Consider the following 27233-nt stretch of genomic DNA (forward strand, 5'->3'; position numbering starts at 1 on the left):
TTAACCAAATGTTATTTCCAATTCCGGCTTACTTATTTGATGGTTTAATATTCTTTTATATGAACTCATAGTTTTAACTTGTGTGCTATTTATGGTATTTATGTTTTTGTTATTTAAGTAAAGTATGATCCGAACTGCAAATAACTCCAAAAATCGATGCGGATCGATTCAGTGGTTCGAATCACTCAGAAAATACTTGTACGCGTACATGAACCAATTTATGAGTATCTCCAATAAAATCACCGTTCGGCTCGATACAAATTTTTAATTTTTACTGTATAAGTTATATGAAAAACTTATAAGGTATATATGGTACATAGTATGTATGTACGAAAATAAGAAGCTTTGTAATTGAGATTATTGAGATCATTCATGTACAATATTTAGCAAAACTTTGCAGCTTTAATTGCAAAAATTAATACATTCACCTAACTTGATGTGAAAAATACAAATAGTTATTATATACAAGTATATGTATTTGTAGAACGACAATACTGGCATTATTTTGTAATAATACATTATTTTACTAATTTAAAAGCGAACTGCGAAGTGGAGTTCATACCTGAAGAAGTTAATATTTACCGTTTAAAAAAAAAAAAAAATTTTAATTGCACGGATTTACTTGATTATTCTGTATTTATCTTTATTAATATAATTTCTTTTAACAAGTATTCGTCTATACTTACTCTTAAGTCTGATAAAATAAATTTTAAAGCTGAAAATGCTCTTTCGACTCACACATATTTCACATTTAGATTTGATTTTATACCACCTATATTATGTTCGACAAGTTCATGCCGGTATGCTTCACAAATATTTTTTTCATGACAGTGTGTATTAAAAAGTTGCCATTTGCAATATATCATATTTTGTGTGCATTTATTCTGATTATGGACCTGTCTAACCGACTAACACATACTACTTTTATGGAAGCACCTTCAGAAAGCTGCTAAAAATATCGCTGTTGCATACCCTCCAACGCATCCGACTGTAGCTTTATATTAGGTAAAGTAAAAAGTTCCTTCGGTTTTTTATTGATTTTTCAAAAGATGATAACTTTGTGTACATTTGTCCGATTTAAGTCAAATATGCGCCGTTTTGTTCGTAAACTTGTTGCCAACGAGATGCCAACTTCATTATGCCCCTCTCGTAGAAGACTGCGTCCCTATTGCCAAAAAACTCGGAGAGCCAATTTTCACAGGCGTCTCTTGAGGCCAAATTCTCACCATTAAGCGCGTTCGCCATGGACAGGAAAAGATGGTAATCACTTGGTGCCAGGTCCGGACTATAAGGTGGGTGCATTAGGACCTCCCATCCGAGCTCCCGGAGCTTCTGGCGAGTCACCAAAGACGTGTTCGGCCTCTGTTGATCAAAGATGGCCTCTTCTGGATGAGTGCTGCCTTCAAGCGGTCCAGTTGTTGGCAGTAGAGGGCCGAATTGAGCGTTTGACCATAGGGGAGCAGCTTGTAGTAGATGATTCCTTGCCAATCCCACCAAACACACAGCAAAACCTTCCTGGCCGTCAATCCGGTCTTGGACATCGTCTGGGCCGCTTCCCCGAGCTTTGACCACGACCGTTTGCGCTCGATGTTGTCATAAGTGACCCATTTTTCATCGCCAGTCACAATCCGCTTCAGAAACGGGTCGAAATTACCGGAACGGAACCTAGCAAACCTTTTTTGTGCCACACGTTCGTTTACAGTATCGGGCCAGTAAACTAAATTAATTTTTTCAGCCGCTTTGGCTGCTTTTTCGCCTTGATCGATGAAAAATTGTAAAATATAGCGAATTTTCTCTTTGCTGGTGTCCATCTTTGACGAGCGCTCACAACGAACTGAGTAAATCAATCGACACACTGTCAAAGACAAACTTTTAGCGCGAATAAACACCAGCGCCGTATAGTATGACATGGTGCGACACGTAACACTAGTACTATGGACAATAACACCATCTCTTAGATAAAAACCGAACGAACTTTTTACTTGACCTAATATTATATATTGAAATTTAGTATTGGGTCTACTTCGGTACCTTCCTTCTTACTGTACCGATAATGAAATTTACGTGTGATTGAATAACGTCGTTTAGCTGCCTTTTTTACTTTTTATTTTAATATCTTTTGGTGGTTGATTACAGTATCAACAAGCGATCTATTTTATTTTGGAATCTGCTATATTCCTTAAGTTTAAGTGGACGTTTTTGTGGCTAGCTGAGGGCGACTTGCTCATAATATATTTTCCAATAATATTTTGATTGGAGTCTTTTTTGTCTCTTTGAAATTTACAATGTTTACACTTCCTTTTATGTACCGGATTTAAACTCTATTGAAAAATCTTGAATTTGGCCAACTTCTGAATAGGAAAAAGACGCGTTTTAAAATTATAATAAGGAATGGCACCTTGGGTTTTAAGGGCTCGAGGGAACGATGAAAATCGCTCAAAGATATCAGTATCATTCGATGTTGTTTAGAATGAGTCGATTTTTCGGGCAATTATATAACGCATGGGCGATTTTGTCCAAGAATTGGGAGATTCTGTTATCCTTCGGGGGCCATTCCACCAGAGGGTGGTGGTGGCAAGGTGCAGGGAATTGCACCCTCTTGTACCTAGATCGACAGGATTGTCAGGATGATCCCACTAGGTTAAGTATTTGAGACGTTCGGTTTGAGATATACGTCTTCCATGCATATGTCGGGTTTTCTAACCAGGTTAGTCCAATTTCGGAATCGGACCATGTTTAAATGCGTTTGCACCATGGATACTAATTTAGCTAGTAATACTGCGCCACTTAGTTCAAGTCGTAGAAGACTTAATGCTTTTCGGGGAGCCATTTTTTCCTTCGTTACTAATAAGTGACTTGTGGTCGCCGTATCGGTGAATGTGTGCACTTAGATGAAGGCGCAATATGCATTTTCAGAGGCGTCGTGTAGCTCGACTTTATAGTCTGGGGAATAGATTGCTCATCGTGGGATTTTTATCTTTTTATCGTATCTTATCTTATATGCGCTGGGTGTGAGCTTGTTATAATGAAGCATAGAATCATGTCCTTTATGACAATAAATTTGTACAGTCTTTTTGTTATTATAAAACTGTTTCGATCGGTAATATTTAATTTTTTGAATCTCGCAAGACTTGAGCCTTCCTGTGGATAGGTTGCATGACGTTTGTTTATACTGTTCGGATGTGAACGATTGATTTTTGAAAAAGCTCCTATTTAAGCGGTTGTTGCTGCTAGCATGGGGTCTATTGAAGATTCCATTTATTGTGACCGCTATTTCATGTGACCGCTATTTTTTAATTTGTTTCTCTTATTAATAGTTATCTGATAATAATATTGTTATAAAAATGTATTCAGTACTTCTCCAACCCCATTAACTTAATATGAGGATTTTCACACTTTCAGTTGACTCGAACAATTCTTCCAGATTTTCTTCTTCGAAGAAAAGCAACTTTTATATGTATGTACATATTGTAAAGTAAAAGGAAATGTCATTAATTTCTCGTAGGGCATTATTTTTACGCAGCTCCTAAATTTCCACTGGGTAATAAGTAGCTGGACACTATTTTTCCATGGTTGTAACTATTTCTTTGCTGCTTAATTTAACTTATAATTCTTGGATTACCGGTGCGATTTTTAATATAAATTATTTTTTCTCCGACAGGCTCAAGTTGGTGGCTGTGATAAGGAGGTTGGACCGAAATCTACCTCTCTGCAATCCCATTTCCAGAAAGATGATGTACTCATTGGGGATTCTACTAGTATAGCAAATGATCAACTTAATTACCAAAACGCCGTTGAAGGTCAATGTGGGTTTAGATGTGATGGCTCGCCAAAAAAAATACAAAGATCAGACGGCACTAACGACGATGGAGAACCAAATTTTAATCAAAATTTGAATGCAATTGACCCACCTATAAAAGGTATATATTTAATTGTAGTTATGAAAAGTATTTGCTGTACTACTACTACTACTACTACTCTAAGTTAACTGAAACCAAGTAAAACCAATTACAAAAATAAGTGACCGATTGCTTCGTATTCGAAATGTCCGCTTTAACTTGAAATTGCATAATATAATTGGTAAATTCGACATATGGTGGCTAGGAGACAGTATTGGCCTATTTTATTATCTCTTTTGTATTTATTTATTATTATGTGACAATATGCACATAATCTTATTAAAATATTTCAGGAACTAAGCTATGTGTATCGAAAATATTGCGATTAGGAATATGGCATTCGATGGTAAATGTTACGGCTATCGGTATCTATCTTCCCACAGCACTTACATAATGGATATTGTACCGAAACTAACTAACGATCTATATCTTTAACCCACAATTTATTTAATAGATACCAAATATGATTATAATCGTTTTGAGGATTCGTTTTTCCACTGAAGGATGGTATAACTTTCAATTCTTTTTAATGTTTTACACCCTTAACAGGGTATATTAAGTTTTCCATGAAGTTTGTTACACTCAAAAGGAAACGTTGCAGACCATATAAAATATATATATAAATGATCAGCATGACGAGCTGCGTCGATTTAGCCATGTCCGTTCGTCTGTCTTAATGTACGCGAACTAGTCTCTCAGTTTTTCAGATATCGATCTGAAATTTTGTACACGTTCTTTTCTTGTCGAGAAGCGGCTCATTTGTCGGAACCACTGATACCGGACAATTATAGCTTATAGCTGCCATACAAACTGAACGATCGGAATCAAGTGCCTGTATGTTAAGCTATTTCATTTGATGAGATATTTAACTAGATACGTAATCGTAAATACATTTTTCACAAATTTCTGCAATTTTGATATCTCAATCTTGCAGAGGTTTATTTGTCTTAACCGTGAACTTTTTATTGTATTATTAGAAATTTCAAGAATATTTGGCAGCAGCAAGAAATTGCCAGTTACTAAAATTTGATAATATGAGTATAAAAAACCGTTTGTGGAATATTTTGTATATGACAGTTTCTATCATCATTGTTATTTTATTATTCCTTGGCGTTGTTATTCTGTGTAGCATATCGTGCTGTATTGTGTAGCAATTAACGCGTGTTTGGGTGCGCGGATATGCATAACGCATAGTTGTTTATATTTTTGAGTGATGTGAATATGAAAATGAAAAATTACGTTATTAACTCGCGCAACATTTTTATTTATAAAAATACGAAAATAGCATGAAAGATCGATTTTTATTACCTTTTTACCTTACGAAAGTATGTATGGACCCTGCATGTAATATAATCTTCACGTCACAAACAGTAGCACAACAATAAATCTCGAGATTAATCGTAGCTATATATACGGACTTTAAACGATTTGGGATAGATTCCACTAGGTTTTTAGTATATTCCGGACTTATTTTATCCAATTTTTCTAAAAGGGCTTTTTAAGTCATTTTTGCTCGAAGGAAACATAGTATACTTTATTTTAATTTCCAATTTATTTTCAATTACGATATACGATTTTTTTTTCAAATATTTAAATGTTGATATTTATCCATAATCTCTTCGACAAAGTGCAATTTACCAATACCACCAGCTGAACAAACACCCCAGACCATCACGTGGCCACCACCGTACTTAACTGTCGGCCGCAAATATATAGGATCCATCTCCTGACTTGGTTTTTTGCACACGTTAACTCTGCCATTTGATCCAAAAATATTAAGCTTGCTTTCATCCGTCTTTCCAGAATGTAAAATCTTTCTCAATGTAATTGTGGGCAAACTCCAATCGCAGATATTCAAATTTAATGGGGAATGTGTATTATATCGAAAGAATATTCTTGAGCCTTTATTGTTTTAAGACAATCTCTTTCAAATATTGGCCGTGGGTACGTGGTAGATGGTCCATCCGTTGAGTCTAATTTTCGATGACTCGTTCGATCATTTGGACTGGTAACTGACGAATGACACGCATGATGTTTTGCTCCAAGGCCTGAATCGAAGTAAAATTGTCCGTATAGACTTTAGACCTTACATATCCCTACAGGAAAGAGTCTAACGGTGTGATATAACACGATGTTGGTGGCCAATCGACCGGCCCAAAACGTGAAATCTTGTTGAAACCAAATGTCGCCGAGATCACTAGCTTCAATTTCAGGCATCAAATAGTCGGTTATCATGGCGCGATAACGGTCGCCATTGATATTTACGTTCTCACCGGCATAATTTTTAAAGAAATATTGGCCAATGACCACCGGCTCACAAACCACACCAAACCGTTGTTATTTCTGGATGAAATGGCAGGTCTTGAATCTCTCCAGGTTGCTCTTCGTCCCAAATGCGGCAATTTTGCTTGTTTATATACCCATTAAGTCAGAAATGGGCCTTATCGCTGAACAAAATTTGGCAAAAAAATTCTGTACGAACTTGAATTTCCGTAATAAAGTTGAGCAATTTGTAAACGTTGTTTAGGCGTGAGTCTAAACTCACACGTGATCTGTCAAAAAAGGCTATTGAAAAAAAGTACCTCTACTTGGATCACTCGCTAGTACGGCGGTAAAGTAAGAACTAAACAATTTTATTAGTACATTAAAGACGCGCTCATTTCAACGCCAGAACGTGTTTTGAAGTAAACGGACCAAAACAATAGATGATTCCGAAAAATACCGTTATTTTCCGCTGCTCTGCTAGGGTGGACCATTTTTACTGTGGCATGCAGTTGACTCCTATTTTGTTAAAAATTTATTTTTATAAAAGAATTTATTGAATTAAAATATATGTTTTTTTCTATTTGTAATCTTAATAAATTAAGCTCATTAAATTTACCAAAACTTAAGGTATTAATATCCTAGATTTGTTTGCAGCTAAATGATTGTAGTTACAGGTGGACCATTTTCATTGTGAGCCACTGTAGTGTTAGTTAGTAGTATTTGTTTCATAGGCAACACATATTTCAAAAAATTATCAACAATTTGTACATGTGTATAAAGGAAAAAGTAAGTAAAATTATTTAAAAAAATTATGTATTTTCTTCCACAAAAAAAAAAAAAATGGTTTAAGTTGTGTTTCTTAAAATACTGCGGTTTTTTTACCATGAAAGTACAACATTGTGCTCCTGGTCAAGTGGTGATATTTGGTAACAAACATCTGATATTCGATCGTAGTATAGTATACATTTTAGTTAACGGTTATTTGTAACATATATGTAAGTATATATGGTATGTATAAATGGCAAGTTGAATTTTAGGTAACCGTCGGTCTGTGCAAGCGATAACTAGAGCAAAAATTAAGCTATCTTGGTGAAACTATGCATACAACGGTTATCTTGAAATCTTCTTAAAGTGCGATAACGCACTAAATAGGGATGTCCAAGAATAAAAGTGTAAGGGATTTCTCCATAAATCGTCTTCCTTGTAACTCACTTTTGAGTTCGATCACTGGATTGTTAAATAAAAGTCATAATTTAATGACTATACACTTATCTGTATTTTTAATCTAAACAACTTAACGCTTTACTACTCATTATCTGAATTTCCAACTTCGTACTTATATCTTAATTGCTCTTTACAGAGCAATCTCTAATTAGAACTATGTCTGTTTCCCAATCCGGCAGCCCTTATATAGTAGATCTTCAACAAAACTTCGCCACTAGAACATTCTGACAACTACAAATTCGCTGTCTAGTTGATTCTGGCAATTTATCTTCCAATCGAGTTTGTTCTATCATCCCTGTTCGTCACAATAGAACACAAGATTACGCAAGTACTTACTGTTATTTTTTCGGTTTAGGCTGTGACAGTTGTTACAAAAACTAATTGCTCTATACCCCCATCTTGTGACGTAATTCTTTTGAGTTGAGAAGAAGAAGCATGGAAAGCATGCAAATTGTACACAAAAACGTAAAGACGTAAACACTTAATTTATTAGTGTATAGTGAAATGAATAGAATATTATTGCGTCAAAATATTTTGGTCATTTTCAAATAAATACATTTATCTATGTGCAACATATTTACCAATCAATAAAAAGTTGGACTATTCGACTCGGTGAAAAAATATCTTTGCTTGACTCACATATGTACCCTGTATGCAGACTTTTTCTAATGAATTTTTTATTCGTCGGTATGTTTTGCTTTGTTTATATGGTATTGTCAGACATTTAATCACTTTTATTTTCATAAAACTATATATTTAATATCCTTTAATGAACATCAAATAAATTGGTTTTTATAAAAAGTATATAAAATTATTTTTTCCAACGACTTATTTTTGTTGGTACTTTGCACGCAGACTTTTTCTGCCTGGTGTATATCCTTTTAACATGTGGAGAAACTATTGTAATATTTATTTGTTATTTTGTGATTTATTAAAACAATTGATTTTTGAACTCTCAATATTTAATGTCAACCAAACGTGTTAGCTCTCAATTAATAAATGTGTTTTATCATTTTCAATTAAAACTAATACTACGAGGCATGGCATCACAAATATTTCATCACATAATATAATATTAGAGTTTTAGGTACCACAGTGGACCATTGTTCTAAGCTGTCCAAGTAAGATCCCTGTTAGAATCGATCTTTTCTTAAAGCCAATCGAAAATTTCGCTTTGAAGGTCAGGTTAGCATTCACCACAACAAAGTTAAATTGTTAATTGACATGTCGCAAAAGTTTAAGTTTTCATTAACCTGACGTCGATATAATTATAGTTACCTTAATGCCAAGGTCTTAGGTACTCTCTTGCTATACATAAAAACCAATTGAAAAGTATAATATTTATTCGTGAGCCCCTTTTCTTTAGTTGACGGAATGCGCGGATATATCAAATTCTTGACACTTCCCAATTCTATTTTACAGATTCAAGGTATAGAACTAATGGAATAATAGTTATTGTAGATTTCTCATATTCTGCACATTGATGACTATTTTTTTGTTAGTATGGATAGCAAACCAGATAGAATCCAACTTTGAGTTCATAAATCTAAAGACTAACTTTCATTCTAAATATATCTGATGAAATATATTGCCTACCAACCAAACTACCAAACGCAAAGGAAACTACCATTTTGGGTCCGTTCGGATCAAAACGTCATATAATGTGCTAAATGAGCGTAACACACGGATTGTCACTATCGTGCGCAAACGAAGACCGTAAAACCAGCACTTACGATGGGTCAAAACGACAGTGAAATCAGTCTGCAATCAGCAGTTGACTGAACAAGAAATTTAAGTAATTCTTTATAAAATGTCATATAATGCTCCTTTTAAAATACCAAATTGTCCCAACTATAATAAACTATAATGGCCACTCAGTCTGAAATAATATTAACTTTGGTACATTCATTTGTATGTGCAATCGTGCGACATGTTCGTTCGACTTCTGCAAGCAGACTGATTATTTTTGATCGTTGAATGTATCAAGATTAATATTATTTCAAGTTCAGTGGCAATTAGATTATAGCTGGACAATTTGGCATTAAAAAAATGGCACTATATGATATTTTATCGAGTAAGAATCAGTATAATTTCATAAGTAAAATGTGCACCTCCGTCCGCACCAACCTGTTTAACTTGATTTCTGATTGCAGACCATGGATAACATGATACCAAACTCTTTGATTCTAGAGAGCTCTGTCACAGTCCACATTTGTCTATGATGTCTCTGTGGATAAAATATGTTTTGCATTTTTTAGGAGTTTGTAATTTCCACACCACCGCTAAGGTATACAAAAGGAGCGTTACCAAAGTAAGTTTTGGGTGCTCGGTTCCCCCGGCTTATGGGTGTAACGTATATATAGGTACAAAATAAAATCACAATTCAAAAATCAAAAATAACAATATAAAAATCCATCATTAAGGAAAAAACTAAATATTTTTAAACAAAATATCACAATTCATATAATATTATATAATATGTTAGCAAAACTTCAAATAATATAACCTAATAGCAAATATTTACATATTTACATATAAAAAAATAGGTATAGATCCAGTTTTCAGTGATAATTATTTATTTATTTAAGACTATATAAACTGCAAAGGAAATAAGTGTTTTGAAAATAGGTACATTTAATATATTTACATAAATGCGAAAACATTCAAAAAATAAAATTTACACACATATGCTTCCGTTAGGATTTGAAGATATTTTACCACCTACTCCCAAAAACCTACCTTACCTACAAGTGCGAAACTCATCATATTTTCGACTTAAAATTAGGGGTCCCAAGATTTCTGTTATAGAATTTAATTAAAAAGGAAATTCTTATTCTTACGATTAATTTTAAATTTATTGTCAAATAAAATCTGCCCTACTCCTAGTCTATGTTGTAGGGCAGTTGATGAAGTAAAAAATTCTAAATAAAGATAACCACAGAAATATGCATATGCGTTTTCTCTCAAGAAATCTATTTCTAAATCTAGCACTCAATTTTCTCCTACTGCTATGCGATTAAAAGCGTGGTGTGGTCGTGGTAGAACTTGAAATTACTGCCAAGAAAGATCCAGACCACTTTGTCATTGCACACACTTGCTATTATTTGGTGAGTCTGTGCAATTGAAAAACTTTCGTTTTGTAGAACAGAATCGTAGTTCCCTTTTACTACAATATTGACGTATCGTTACTCGCAAGATTTTTTAAAAAGGTTATAAAACATGTAAGGTGCAATCCTTACACTTACTTACCTCACTAAAAATATGTCCGAAGAAGTGTTTTCAATTGTCCTGGCAAAGCCTTCTCGTTTGCAGGTTAGTGAAGAATGACTTTGACAAAAGCCGCCACAGACGTCTCATAATACTAATATTTAAAATCTAACCCTTAATATAATTGTAAGAAGTTGTTATGTCAGACCCATTTTCGTCTTCTACTCTAATTGTCTTTGAAATTCCTACTGCCTCATCAATATTTTTTGTTTGCAAAACAGCTTCAAAAGCGTCACGGGACGCAATTTAAAACCAACTTTGTTTGAATTGTCTAAATAATTCCTAGTGCTTTTTCAAAGGTGAGGGCTATCCAAAAAAAGAAATATATCCTTGCCATTGACCTGAAAATACGAGCGCCCTTCTGTCACTCCTAAAATCATAGAAAAATAGACAGAGTTATATCCCTGGTGTGAAACAAACTGGCAAGGTATGAGACTTATGTTCTGCATTTGATGGTATTTGGTGATGGCCTCAAATATATATTTTTTGGCAACATCCCCATGGACAATGAAATAGGAGAGTGGGTGTGACCAAAGTATTACACCAATACCTTGAACTATAAGAGTCATTGCGCTACTACCTATTCGGCTATACCTATCGACCTATACTACCTACCTTAAAGTTTTTAAATAATTGTCGTATCTACGACCTTTTGGTTGACGACTATAATTTACTAAACTAATTTTTGTAATACATTTTATTTGAGGATAAAACTTCGCAAGTATATCCCCCTCCTAAATTTTTTAATTTTTCTCTAAGGAATTGATTTTTGTCGACATTTATTTCAATTGAAATTTTCAATTATTCAGCTTCTGATTTTTTTCCTCTAATTTAACCATCAAACTTGTGTGTGCCTCCATGACTTTTTAACTTTTTTTCGTGTCATAACTGGGGCGACAGTTTTTTTCAAGTATTTTACGTAATGCATATGTTTGGTGGTTGTCGCCTACACCTAATCGTTGCATCCAAAGAGTATACCTAAAGACAAACAAATATACCCTAAACCTTAATAACTTTACTTATAACACTATATTTTAAAATAAAAATTAATAACTAAAATCTGCTATCGACTACGAATAAAACTAATATTGCAACACTAAACATCATATCTTAGTATCTACTCTGATTTCACTTATATTTCATAATTACGATTACATAGTAGATCTACATCTACTACGATACTCAAAACAATATATTAAATTGAATTTATTAAATATTAAAATTCGATTTACTAAATTATATTACAAATAGCAAGTATGCTATATTTTTTTTAATGCAAAAAATTGCATGTAAAATATTATCAAAACATGGAACACTTTATGAAAAATTATTTCTAATTTTTACGAAATATTTATATTTTGCTACTAATTAAAATAATTTACTAACCTGGATCCATCCTTCTTCTTGTTAGGGAAACTAAAAAAACTCGCGCTCTTACGCACTCAGCCACACACCGATGTTTCCTTTTTGGCGTTTCCTATAATTCGTTCAGAAAATATAATATAATAAGATGTACATATGTATTTGCTACGGCTTTAATAATATACGTACCTATTTTCTTTTCAATAAAAAAACCACGAGATCATGAGCCCTCTCAAAAAGCAAAAAGATAAGTTTCGGATTATTTTATCCATGTTGCAGGCTGATTTCACTGTCGCTTTGTCCCATCGTGATGCTTCAGTTAGTGTCCGATGTGCCGACCTTCCGTACTTACCGCTCGTAACAAACGAAATTTGTCAAAAGTTATGCTCGTAGTGACAACGTAGAAATTAGTTGTTCGCCTTTGTTTTCATTTGAGCAATGTTACCATTGCCCAATATGTATACATAGTTTTGCACAAATCTAGCTTTTAAGTTATACTTTTTGTTAATGTGAAAGATCAAAATTAAAATCCAACTATTGAAAATAGTCTATCTATTTATTAATAGCTGTATTCTAGTGTGATTTTGTGTTAGTTTAAAAATATTTCAAATATATAATATTTAAGTTTATTCAGTTACAACAGGAGGCGATGAGTTCAAAGTGGTGTTTTGGGATGTTGCAGGCTTAGGTAAAAAAAATGCGGATGTTTGGAGTTTTCTTAGACAATATGATGTAATCGGTTTAACTGAAACAGGGGTAGAAAGTAAGGGATGGGGAAAATTAACTAAAAGACTCCCAAAAGAGTACGAGTGGAAGTGTAAAGCAGAGAAAAGAGAAAAAAGAAAGGTAGAACTAGTGGTGGTATAATAACTGGAGTAAGAAAAGACATTGTAGTTAAAGATAATAATTATGAGTATGACGGGCCTGTGAAAAATGTTGTCAAAATAGGGGATGATAAGTGGGTAATATGGACAGTCTACAATCAAGGTAAAATTAAAAAAGTGCTAAAAAACATATGTGAGTAATCAGAACGGGGGAATATAGTGGGAGGTGGTGATCTCAATGCAAGAACAGGTCAAAAAGGTAGCTTATACGCAGGACCCGAAGAAGAGGATATACAAAGGCAATCAAAAGACAAGTGCAACGCAGAAGGCGAGCTACTAATTAGTATTATAGAAGAAGAAGGGTGGTGTGTGCTGAATGGAAAAACAAATGATGATGAAGACGGAAGTTTCACATTTCTTGCCGAATCAGGACAGTCTGTGATTGACTACGTAATAATAGGTGTTGAAGGCTTAGTACAGGTAAAAGAATTTAGGTTGTTGGATAGAGTTGAATCAGACCACATGCCCATAATGTGTAAATTGAAGAGTAAACTAGTCCACAAAAGCAAGAAAGGATCAACAGAATCTGGAGAAAAAATAGTGTGGGATGATGATAGTAAAACGAAATTCCAACTTGCTACTATAAATAATGTATTCAGTGACCATCTATAGAAACTGGGCAGAATTGAGAGAAGTCATCAACAAAAATATGTGTAAAAAAACATGGAAAAGAAAGATAGGTGAAGTTGAGCCGAAAAAATGGTGGGATAAAGAATGCAAAAGAAAGAAAAGAAAGGTCAAAACTAAGTTAATAAAATGAAGGCACGGCCAAGCAACAAAAGAAGATTACTTGAAAGAAAAAGAGGAGTTCCGAAAACAATGCTTTGAAAAAGAAAGTAAAATAAAAGAAAACGAGATTTCAGAAATAAAAAACGCAAATACTGAAAAGAAGGTGTGGCAGTACATCAATAAATATAGGAAGTCTAGGTCAAAAATTAGCAAAGACATCCCCATGGAAAAATGGTGTAAACATTTTATACTCGTGCTGAATGGAGAACAAGCAAATACGGTAGGCGACTGGAATAGAGAAGAAGACAAAGATGAAGAAATGGAAGAAGATTTAACAGATGAGGAAATAACAAAGCAAATAAGAATAATAGATGGTATCCCAAATGAAGCATGGGTCTTTGCACAAGGTAATACTCAACAAGAGATATGCAACCTAATGAAAAGGATATGGCATGGAGAAGGAATGCCTGAAGGCTCTAAAACTGGGCTAGTTGCGCCACTGAACAAAAAAGGCGATAAAGAAAGCGTGGAAAACGACAGGGCCATTGCACTTTTGAACAAGGCGTATAAGATCTGCGCCATGATTCTGAATGATAGATTATTAAACGACATCACGGGAAAAGAATCCTTACAGAAACTCAAGCTGGTTTTCGAAAGGGTAGAGGAACCATCGACAACATCTACATATTAAAACACGCAGTTGAGAAAGAACTGGCTAAGGAAAAGGGGGAACTCTTTGCTTTTTTCGTAGATTTAAAAGCTGCTTTTGACTGTATTGTCAGGAAAGTGCCCTGGAGCGCAATGGAGAAAAGTGGAGTAAGGCATGGTCTAATCCAAAGAGCTGTACAAAGAAACCAAATGCAAAATAAGAGTAGATGGTAGGCGATCGGAGGAATTCTGGATAAAGGATGAAGTAAGACAAGGATGTCCCTTAAATTCTACACTCTTCATAATTTTAAAAGCTGATCTGGGAATAGAACTAAGTAAAGGACAAACCGGCGGGGTTGTCATAGGAAAAGATAAAATTTGGAGCCTGGAATATGCTGACGACGTAGTGCTGCTCGCGACCAGTGAAGGAGAGTTAAAAGATATGATCAAGAGACTAGAGAAATATTAAGATTAGAAAAAACTGATACTAAATGAGGATAAGGCCAAGGTTTTTAAAAACGGAGGCGGCAAGAGAAGAAAAAATGACTGGTTCTGGAAAGGAAACAGCTGGAAAAAGTAAATGAATTCATCTATTTGGGGTACCTCTTCAAGAGTAGCGGAAAAAATAGAGCTCATATCAAAGAAGGAGTCAAAAAGGCTGTCATAGTGATGAAACATACTTGGAGTATAGGTAAGCGTCTTTTCAAGAAAGACTATTTAAGGAGAATAAAAATGTTCAACAGCCTTGTAGTCAGTATAATGGCATATGGAGCCGAAATATGGGGGTGGGAAGATGTTGAAGAGCTGGAAAAAATTCAGAAGAAGTACCTCAAGTGGACACATGGATTAGAAAAATGTACACCGGACTGCATTTTGCTGGAAGAGACTAAACGAGAAAAGCTAAGACTAAGATTCGCAAAACTGGCTGCTAATTACGAAAGCAAAATTATGGAAAAAGAAAGCCTGGTCAAAGAGTGTCTGGTGGAAAGATGCAGAGGAAGAGGGGGTAAGGTGAGCCTGAACTACAGAACGAAGTTTTTAAATGAATGTGGACTCAGTCAAAAAGAAGTTGATGCAATAAGAGATGCTGGTAGGTCAGCTGTACAAAAGCAGCTACAGTAGAACAAAATCGAAAAGCTGAGATACAACCAAAGATACTCATCATATACTCAGACGAAGTCCTAGAATACTTAAAAATTAGCGAAGATTCCGCGTTAATTCCAAAAGCAAAATGTGGAACGTTAGAAGGTGCAAATAAAAAATAGTCTGACGACAAAGTAAAAGCATGTTGAGGTGAAAGTTCGACATTGGGATCATATATGTAGTCCTATACCCAAAAATTACTTGATAAAATTCTACCAAAGTTCTTATCATATATTGCTAAAATGGATAAAATTGGCCTACGACAACGCCTACCTCCCATATTCTTCGTATATCGGAAATACTACGATTTTCTTTCAACATACGTAATTTTCGTTCACTATTTTCTGTTTGCCACAGACCCTATAAAATATTTATATAAAAGATCAGCGTGACAGATGAGTCGATTTAGCCATATTCGTCTGTCTGTATATACCCGCACTAGTCCTTAAGTTTTTGACCTATCGATCTAAAATTTAGCACGCATCCTCTTCTCCCCAAGCTGCTCATTTGTCGGAACCGTTGATATCGGACCACTATAGTATATAGCTGCCATACAAACTGAACGATCGGAATGAAGTGGTTGCATGGAAAACTTTTTCATTTGACGAGACATCTTCATGAAATTTAGCACAGGTTATTTTCTAAAGCAGTTATGAAATCTCCGAGGAAATTGTTGAGATCGGATCAGTATAGAATAGAGCTGCCATACAAACTGAACGATCGGAATCAGGTGCTTGCATGGAAAACTTTTTTATTTGACGAGATGTCTTCACGTGATTTGGCTTGGCCTAAGGCAACAATGCAATATATTCGAAGCAATTGTTCAGATCGGTATATATTGCCATACAAAATGAACTGTCAGAATCAAGTTCTTGTAATGAATCTTTTGTATTTGTGAAAGGTATTATAGCTTCAGTGCAACCGAAGTTAACCCTTTTTCTTGTTTTTTTGTTATATTTATTGCGTTCAATGGTTCTGCTGCCCTGGGAAGAACGCTTTTAATAGCTGTTGCACCAAATTTTGTTTTAAATTGTTCTGCTATGGGACATATATTAAGAATTGTAGCACTTTCCATGAATTTATTTGACCTTTTGGGGAATCCGACGTTTCTTACGTCCATTCAACACTTTTTCACCGGGATGTTTTAGTTGGCTGGTGATTATATTATTATTATTATATTAAATTTTGTATTTCGATTGTAATATCTTACATTTATCATTTTTGTCTAAACTTGGCAAACAGACATACATTTTCTAAAGATATTTGTAAAATACCGTTATCTGAGTTGCTTTCATTGCGTTAGTGATTTTGAGTGGCGCGTTATGCTTGGTGTGTTTTATCTCCATCTCACTCAATTGAGTTTGCTTTAAGTTTATTTAAGTGATTGATTACTACTTGATCCTTGAAAAAAATTAAAGTCCTTAAAAAATATAATAAATGTTTTCGTAAATTTTTGTAGTTGGTGGCACTCACTGTATTTTTAAACAATTCTGTTAAGATAACTCGTACATTGTTCAATATACTTGGAACAGAGTCAACTTTGTTTAACTTCAGGCCACATTATTACCAGGAACAGAGATGCCCATTTTATTTCATTAAGATATCTCGACAATTTACCAATATTTTCTGTATAAAGGCAGCTATAAGCGTGAACAGAATAGGATAATTGATTTCGACCTACTAAGTTAAACCGACCGACTAAGTTTAATTTCGATTTCTTAGTTATTGTTTCATTTATATAGTATATATTATATAAGTAAAATTTTATATTGTAGGAATATATAAAGAAAAGTTTTCGAAGTCGGCGATCGGAAAATTTCTGTTTAATATCCGTTTTTTCCATTTTCAGTTTTTATTGTTCCCAAGCATACTATAGTTTATTGCCATAAACTTCAATAGTACCGTATATATCGGACAATATGCGTGATATTTTAGTATATTTCAGTGGAGGAATTTTCTTAAAAGTGATATGCATTAGCACTAAATACATAAAACTTAGTCGGTCTAGCCCCCATATCCTTAATATAACATAATGGTCAACGCACCTCTGGTTGACTTTTCCCTTTAATAACCAATATCGGTGGAAATAGTGAGAGTATAAAATGTCATTTATTACTTATTTCTTTAAAAAATCAGACGAAATGTACAACTTTCCATTAAGTTTTTTGATGACATGATGCATTTTACTTTTAAGTGTATTCTGAAAAAGAAAATCACTTATACTATGTTCGCACCGACACAAAATTCGTGTTTTCATAGACAAAAGAGGTTTTCACGCTAAAACTTGTGTTTTCATCCATACAAAACCTGTCAAACGAAGACACAGTTTTCGCTGAAAACCCCTTGAAAACTTACATTCCACTCATTACGATCGGTGCCTGCTCTAGTTTAATCGATATTATTAGAAGACATATTTTGCCAGCCCTAAATGTTAGTTGAAAATTTGTTTACATTCCATAATTGACCTTAACGTACCCTACAAGAAACTGCTGATGTGTTCACCAATACACTCACATTTTATGTGTCAGTACTGTTAATTTACATTTGCATTTTTAAATTCAGAACTATTCACTGATTGGAGAAAGACGTACGCAGAGCTATTGAGAGGAGGAGATGGCATTAAGTGAAAAATTATTTTCATATTTTATTATATTTTTTGTTGCATTCCTTTTTATATTTAAGTATATTATTATAACTAATTTTGATTAAAAGTTTGAAATTTAATAAAGAAATAAAAATTATATTATCTACTGCGCAAAAGAATTTTTCACTTCTGATAGCGTTTCAGTCATAACTGACAATTTTCAGCTATGACGGATTAATGGTCAGCAATGACTCAGAAAAAGACATGAGAGTGAGCAGTATAGATATATAGTGAATCAATTCCGAAAACCCATGTGTTAAAGAGAGATGCAAACTCACACACATACGTTTCTTTATATCAGTTTTTGCACTAGTATTATACTATTTTTGTTTCGTTTGTTTGTTTTGTTTTTTCTGAGTCATTGCTGACCATTAATACGTCATAGCTGAAAATTGCGCAGTGGATAATATAATTTTTATTTCTTTAATAAATTTCAAACTTTTAATCAAAATTAGTTATAATAATATACTTAAATATAAAAAGGAATGCAACAAAAAATATAATAAAATATTATATGTAAATATAAAAATAATTTTTCACTTAATGCCATCTCCTCCTCTCAATAGCTCTGCGTACGTCTTTCTCCAATCAGTGAATAGTTCTGAATTTAAAAATGCAAATGTAAATTAACAGTACTGACATTTTAAATGTGAGTGCATTGGTGAACCCATCAGCAGTTTCTTGTAGGGTACGTTTAGGTCAATTATGGAATGTAAACAAATTGTCAACTGACATTTAGGGCTGGCAAAATATGTCTTCTAATAATATCGATTAAACTAGAGCAGGCACCGATTATAATGAGTGGAATGTAAGTTTTCAACTGTGTTTTCGTTCGACAGATTTTGTATGGACGAAAACACAAGTTTTCGCGTGAAAACCTCTTTTGTCTATGAAAACACGAATTTTGTGTCGGTGCGAACATAGTATTAATAAATGTTGCAAGTAAATTTAACATTCGTTATTCGACGAAATCGTGAATGGATTACTGTCATATTTCGCACCATATTATTTAATACTATAGGTCCTATATTTATTTAGGTTCATTACTACTTTTTTCCTTCATTTCTAAGATATTTATTTTAAAATGAATCTAACGTAACACAAATCTCAATCCCCATTTTATTCGCGCTGTGGCCAGCCTAAGGTCTATACAGTTCTACAACAAAAGAATTTGGTACCAACGGTCAAATTTGCAAGCGTGTTGTTATTATTTGAGGGTATGTTTCTTCTAGAGGCGTTGCTGAGCCGCAAATTTCGAATATTGTAATGATGAAGGGAGGTTACATACATATTTTAGTGCATAAACAAGAAACGTGATTAACTATAAGAAAATTGTTATTAGCGGAAGTCTACTTGAAATCGCAGACAACAACCTCTAATTTATAATTTTGAAACTTTAAACACTATTTTAAACACTACACTCAGAGAATTTGGAAATTATTGACGTTCATTACAATTTAAAATAGTTGTTGAATTAATTTGTAGGTCCGCTGTAGAATTACTAAATTTCTGTGCACTGACTAACACCCTATCACGCATCTGTAATTTCGCGAGAACAGAATACCATATACTTTACGAGAGAGTATCGTCAACCTATTGTAGACAATTATGTATATTATCGAATACTATCAGCCTTTATTAGGTCATAGGTAATACTACCAAAATCATTAAACTCCACAAAAGCAGTTGTGAGTTTTAGAGTTTGAATACATTGAATATATCTAATGAAAACAAGTGTACTTTATTTATTCATTTATGAACGTTTCTAATTGATTATCTTCTTAAACATCGTTCCTTCTTTATAAAGTTTTAAAGTAATATTTACTTTAACTCTTTTTTGCTGCGAAATACTTTTTAAGAATTTAAATTGTCTATTAATACATTAATATGCTTAATATAATATTTAAAATTGTAATAATTGTGTTAAAACGAAGCATCCTTTATATAAAATATAGATTGATAGTTAGTAAGCCAATTTTAAGATATTAGTATTGTTGATATTAATTAACTTGAAAAACTGAGTCAACGCACAGAAATAGAGAGAATTGTTCGAAAGTGGCTAAGTTCAACGATCGGAAAATTTCACAACCGAAAAAGGAGCTGGAGCAATGTGGTTTGCCGACAAATGAATTAAAAACTGAATTATAATCACGATTGAGAGAGGCCAAGGTAAAGAAAGCAACTTCTGTGCATCAAATTCTGATACCCCAAAAACAGCTGACACATTAAAGGCACACCTGCATCTTTGGCGACAGCAGCAATCAACAGCGTAGGTTAAGTTAAAAATTTATATTATATTTAAAATGAAAGCAGACTCAATTCGGAGTTCAAGCGAAACGGTTAAGTGCATTATTAATTAATTGGCGCCTGAGCAGGGACACAGTAAATTTAAAAGTGAATATTGCGCTAAAAAGTATCCTTGCAATAATTAAGGAAAAATAAGCAATAAGTGCAAATTTACATTATTCCTGTGCCACAATCAACCAACTTGAATTGAGCAGAAAGGACAAAGGAGCTCCGCCGGAAATCTCAAGAATCAAGTATCCTATCCACTGGAGAAAAAAATTTAAATTTTTAGCAAATAAATAGTAAAGAAATGACAAATTTTAATAAAATAGAAGTGACAAAATTACAAAGATTTAAAAGTGGAATTAGAGCAATTTAGGCAACAATTAAAAAATTTAACAAGTGTACATAATCTTACGGAATTTGAAAAGCAAACCATTAATGAAACGATTCAATGTAGTGAGAGTTCAGATATTATAAAATTTTTACAATTATATTAAAAATATTCCTAACAAAATAATTGCAATCAACACTAGAGTAGGTTACGCTTTGACCAGCGTCCCGACCAACAGCTTAGCAGTTATAGAAATTTTGGATGGCAAACCCCACCTAAACCAGAACCAATGTAGGTAGATATTTCAAGTCAATATAGGTCAAAAACCAATGTTCAACCGAGGCAGACTAGAAAGTGATATTCTAATACTTGTAGGAATGAATTTGCTAAGTAAAACGAAAATACAACTAAATTTTGGAAATAATACACTTCTAATAAACGGAAAAAGAGAAAAATTCTATACCTTTGACGAAAATGAGCTAGATCAGATAAATGACCTGCAGGATGACAATGAGCAGAAAATAGAAAGTATAATTTTAAAGGAACATGGGAATATAGATACCGCAAAACTTTTCAGAACACACGTAAACGCAGAAATCAGGACTGTTACGGACAGTCCTATTTGGAGAAGCAATACCCTTACCCACTATCAGCCAATAAATTCGTTAATCAAGAAATAGAAAAATTGTTAAAAGAAAATATTATAAGGGAAAGCAAGAGTCCTTATAATTCCCCTATATGGGTGGTTCCGAAGAAAGGAACCAATGAAAACGGTACTCCCAAAAGAATGGTAATCGATTACAAGAAGTTAAGTGAAAAAACGATAGCGGACAAATATCCCATACCAGATTGTAATGTGATACTGTCAAACTTAGAGAAAACGAAAGTTTTCTCCACAATCAACTTGAAGTCTGGATTCCATCAAATATGGATGAAACCAGAAGGTATTGAGAAGACAGCGTTTTCCGTAAACAACCTTTGATATTTCAACGAGTTATGGACAATATCCTTCGCCAATATGTTGGAAAATTTTGTCACGTCTATATAGACGCTATCATAGTTTACTCTAGCAACGCTGACGAGCAATGAGAAATCAGAATTTTTCAAGTCAAATGTAAAATTTTTGGGATACCAAATAGTTTATAACATTATTAAAACGGAAGACAAAAAAAATCGAGATAATAAAAAATTATCCTGTACCAAGGACACTAAGGCAAATAAGAAGTTTCTTATGAACGGCAGGTTATTATAGGAAGTTTGTGTACAAGTACGCACTCATAACAAAGCCATTAACAAAGTATTTAGCAGGAGAAAACGGAAGGGTTTCTCAAAATCAGTCGAAAAACGATGGTATCGAATTAGATGAAGAAGCATTAAACGCCATAAGCAAACTTAAGAACGAATTAATTCAACAAGTGGAATTGTCCCAACCAGCTCATTACGTTTATTTCAAAAACACTTAATGCTACTGAACGCAATTATGCGACCAATGAAAAGGAATTGTACGCAATCGTTTGGGCCTTAAAGTGTCTACGAGCTTACTTGTATAAGCCAGGAAACACCAATCACGTAACAGACGCCCTCTCTAGACAATTTTAGAACAATATTAATTAAGAACATGTAAGGAAGGGCTAAGTTTGGATGTAACCGAAAAGTCAAATGGTATACTCGTTTAAGATTTCTTTGTGGATTGACCGATATATTCGGTAGAAGGTCAACTATAGGCACTGGGGTCCACCTATTCAGTACCAAAGGGCTTAAACAGTTTTGGTTCGATTTGGACAATTTTTGGTCACAAGGTGGCATACTTTAAACGTATTATTCACGCAAAGTTTTACCCCGATACAATCATTGTTGCTTGATTTGCATACTAAAAAGTGAAAAAAATCAGATGAAATTTAAAATTGTTTTATATGGGAAATAGGCGTGGTTGTAATCCGATTTCGCCCAGTTTCGCACTATAACATAGAAACATGAAAATAATGGTATGTACTGAATTTGGTTGAAATCGGTTCAGCATGATCCCAAGATATGGGTTTTCACCTAAAAGTAGGCTTACTTTTTAACAGTATCGTTATATGGGGAGTGGGCGGTGTTTCACCCATTTTCACACTGTGGTGGAGGTGCTAAAAACATTTGCTTCCAGTAAATTTTGTTATTATAGCCTTAGCGGTTTAGAAGATATGCACAATAAACCTATAAGGAGGCGGGACCACGCCCACTTTAAAAAAAATTTCAACTGCAGATGCCCCTCCCTAATGTGATCCTGTGTAGCAAATAACAGTCTTGTATCTTATTGCGGAGCTTAGTTATGGCAATTTATTTGTTTTTGCGTGGCAAGGGTCCGATTACGCCCATCTGGAATACCAACCGTCTCACGGTACCATGAAACATGTCTACCAAGTTTCATAAAGATATCTCAATTTTTACTCAAGTTACAGCTTGCACGGACGGACGGACGGACGGACAGACAGTCACCCGGATTTCAACTCGTCTCTTCATCCTGATCATTTATATATACAATACATAACCCTATATCTAACTCGATTAGTTTTAGGTGATACAAACAACCGTTAGGTGAACAAAACTATTATGGCCTGTAGCAACAAGTTGCAAGAGTATAAAAAGGAAACGGCAACTTAACACATACAGCACTATCAGTAGAAAGCCTCTAAATTCATTTCCCCAACAAATAATATTAAATAGGGATAAAACACATGATCATTTTAAAACTAAAAGCTTTTATTCGTTTCATCATCATATAAAACATAACTGGCCTGAAATTAGAAACAATATAAGCAATTTGTTAGAAACTGCCATGTCTGTAATAAAAATAAATATGACAGAAACCCCAAAAAAATTCCAATTGGCGAGGCACCAATTCTAAACAAAAAGAGAGAACAAATTCATATTGATATATTTTATTTATATTTTTTGCGCTAAACTTAAAATTCTAAACTCCAAATTATGTAATTAAACATATCGACGATAAAACTAAATTACAGGATAAAATATTAGAAGCAATACAATGCTTCCCAGAAGTAAAAAGAATAGCTTGTGATAATGAACCGGGATTTAGTTCAGCACAATTCAAATCTTTTGCAGAGCGAATGAAAATACAAATTTAATATTACGACCCTAAACATTCAACAACTAATGGACCAATTAAAAGGTTTACAATGATAGAATAGCAAGATGCATCAGGGTGGAATTTGAAATAGTGAACGATTTAGAAGTGATAATTTGAGCTATCCAAATCAACCTCCAGAAGAATATTAATGAAAAATTTAATTACGAAATTCAAACCATTACTGCAAACGTAAACCAAAATTATAAAGAATTATTTCTAAATATTAATAAAGTTAATACAGAGTTGAATAATTTGTTAAAAGAAAAGTGGAATAACAAACTACTAGAAAATCGAATGTACATTGAGACCAATATTATAAGAATAAAAGAAATATTAATGACAAGCCTAAATAACCTTATAAGTAGAGATATAATAACGGATGAAGATAGTTTAAATTTTAATATTACCTTAGAAAAGTTAAGTAAAATCAAAGTTGAATTTGTCACAGAAAACGGAAATATTGTAATATTAGTTAAGATTCCATGTTTTACTAAAGAAACATATCAATTAATCTATATTCAACCTATACCCAACGATAATCAAACTGAAATTTATATATAGAAGAAAATAAAATCTTATCGCTAAATGATGATACATTTAAGGATACCCCCATTAAGAAGGAGTTAGAAGTATATAAATACGGATGTGTTGAAAATTATTTAAGAATAAGATCCATTCGGGTCTTATCGCTAAATGATGATACATTTAAGGATACCCCCATTAAGAAGGAGTTAGAAGTATTATATATAAATACGGATGTGTTGAAATTTATTTAAGAATAAGATCCACCGTATTTATAAGATTAATAACCAATGTCTATGTAATTAATGCAAGAAATCAAACCATTTACCATAACTGTAGTTCCAATAACTTTTCAATTAATGGAAATTATCTAATACGATTTGACGATTGCAATATCGAAATCGATAAGGTCACCTAGATATAAACACCGTAACCCTCTGACAAATCAAATTTTACCAAATCCAGTAAAATTAATCAACTATCATGAGAAATTTAAGCATCAAAGAAAGAAATATTAAAAATATTTAACAAATTACAGAACTCAGATATGAAGCCATAAAAGGCAATGTAATTACAGTTTATTAGCAGACATAATTTGGAGTTCAACCGAAACGGTTAAGTGCATTATTAATTAATTGGCTATGGAGGCGGAAACATTAATGTTGAGGAATATGTCTTTCAATTGGAATTAGAGGAAGAGACAACAAGATAGAAGAAAAGGAAGAGCGCTCATCAAACGCTATGGACATAAACATGATTTTGGCTGCAATGTCGCAGATGTCAGCACAAATGTCCCAGATGTCAACGCAGATATCGACACAGTTTAAAGAGGAGATTGCCCTATAAATGTTGCAGTTAGAAACGCGGTTGAAAGAGCAATCCGCAGCGCAAGATGCACGTACATTAGCACAGGTGTCTTCATAGTCAGAAGATTATAATCTTGTATACCACCAAGTGTTCTCACAGTCGGAAGAGCAGGAAGCGTATATTCCAGTACAAGGGTCCTCACAGTCGGAAGAGCAAGATAAAATTAAAGCTGAAAAGGATGACTCTTTGCAAGAATATAAATAATTGCAATTTGTAATGCATAAAGTGGAGTGGAACAAATGAACAACGAGTAGAGAAATAACAATAGGAAGGCCAGTCGCAAAAGCATATTGGGCAGAGCGGAGCAGTTTAAAGTTGGTGGGTGGCTGCTTGCATCGAGTATGGAAAAGCGAAAAGTTCCGACGGTTAGAATTCCTGAATTTCTTAACGCGCAGTACAAAGGTCCAAGAGGAGGGCACTTTAGCACCACGAAAACATTGGAGAAAGTTAAACAAATGTTTTATTGGACCGGTTGTCGTCAATCAGCTATGGAGAGGAATGCGAAATATCAGCATACTGAGTGCATTGCAAACAGTACAATTCGGGTGCACCAGTTGAGCAAATCGCCGTGGAAATATTCATGTGTTGGTAGTCAAGGACCATTTCAACGAGTGCTAAAAGTATACACAATTCCTCATCAAGAGAATTAATCAGTAGCGGATGCATTCATCAACAATTGGGTAAACGAGATTCGGTGTTCCAATGGAGTTACGTTCTGATCAAGAATAGAGTCTCGAGTCAGCTTTAAGTCAAGGGATGTACCAGAAACTGGGTAGGCGGAAAGCGGATAGAATCAACTCCAGAAAGAGAAGGACGGCAAAGTCTGTTTAAATGAGATAAGCGTCCCCTACACATACACACCACTCTACTCGGTAAAAACTGGCGCACCCTGGTATAACCCACTACAATACACCACACTCATACATCACCACACGGGACAACACAACACACCACAGTATCGCGCCTGTACACCACCTCAGCAAACAAACAGGATGATCTCGGTAGCAGATACACCTCATTCGAAATAATAGCGACCCTGCGCGCAACTCAACATTTAATTCTACACTGCGCCGCGTCAACACCTAAAATTCGATACGACAGCTCCTGTGCGTAACACTTCGATACGTTACCGATCCTATATTATATATAGTTTAATATATAATATAAACAGGTATATTGTATTATGGAATTTTATTGTGTACAACGTAATAATAAAATTCGAATAATAAACTAAATTGTTCAACTAAATAATGTTTCAATTCTTTAATTGTTTGGTTGCTGTTAAAGTGGGATGTGCTTCCTAATATATCGGGTGCAAGTTTTATTCATGGTCCTTCGAGCCTTACCGAAACGCACCTTCGGATTTGTACAAAACTGTGTTAAGAAACACAATATATAATTATAGTGGTGACAAACAAACAGAAAAACACAAAAAAAAAAACAAATTGAGTTAACAAAAGATATGCATATAATAACATAAGTGCAGTGCAGTGGTACAACATAAAAAGAAACAAAATTTGTATACTAGGACCAAAAGTGTTAAAAATGGTGCAGTGCCTCCAGAAAAAAAAAGTGAATATATATATATACATATGTATATAAATAATTACAAAATAACAATTATTAAATTTTAAAATGTAGAAAACACACAAAGCTCACCAAAGATACAGTGCTAATATATATATATATATATTATATATAAACAAACATATAAACATTTTAAGCAAACAAAAATTCACACAACCGGCCGCGAAACCTAAGCACAAAACATAAATGGAACAAACGGGCGCGAATTTTTAAACAAAAAACAACAATACAACATACCTGTAAGCAGCTGGAGAAGGAGCACACGAATTGGCACAAAAGGCATATATAATATATGTACAAACTTTATACCCTACAAAGTGAGCATATTTATTTCATTTACATACCTTATTTTATGCGTATATGTATGTAAAAATTGCAGTTTTATATATTATAATATAAAACCTGTAACAGAAAATCCGTTTTAACAGCATAAAAACGGTTA

General features: G+C 33.8%; 1 protein-coding gene across 7 annotated transcripts in view; it reads left to right on the plus strand.

Moving 5' to 3' along the window:
• Positions 1-27233, plus strand: part of Asator (tau-tubulin kinase asator) — a 551150-nt gene that overhangs the window by 174638 nt on the left and 349279 nt on the right. For all 7 annotated transcript variants that reach the window (XM_070112342.1, XM_070112345.1, XM_070112344.1 and 4 more), the window contains one exon: positions 3662-3920. In XM_070112342.1, coding sequence (XP_069968443.1) covers positions 3662-3920 — 259 coding nt within the window. The remainder of the gene's footprint in view (positions 1-3661; positions 3921-27233) is intronic.

This window comes from Bactrocera oleae, chromosome X (assembly GCF_042242935.1).
Source record: "Bactrocera oleae isolate idBacOlea1 chromosome X, idBacOlea1, whole genome shotgun sequence".
Classification (NCBI taxonomy): Eukaryota; Metazoa; Arthropoda; class Insecta; order Diptera; family Tephritidae; genus Bactrocera; species Bactrocera oleae.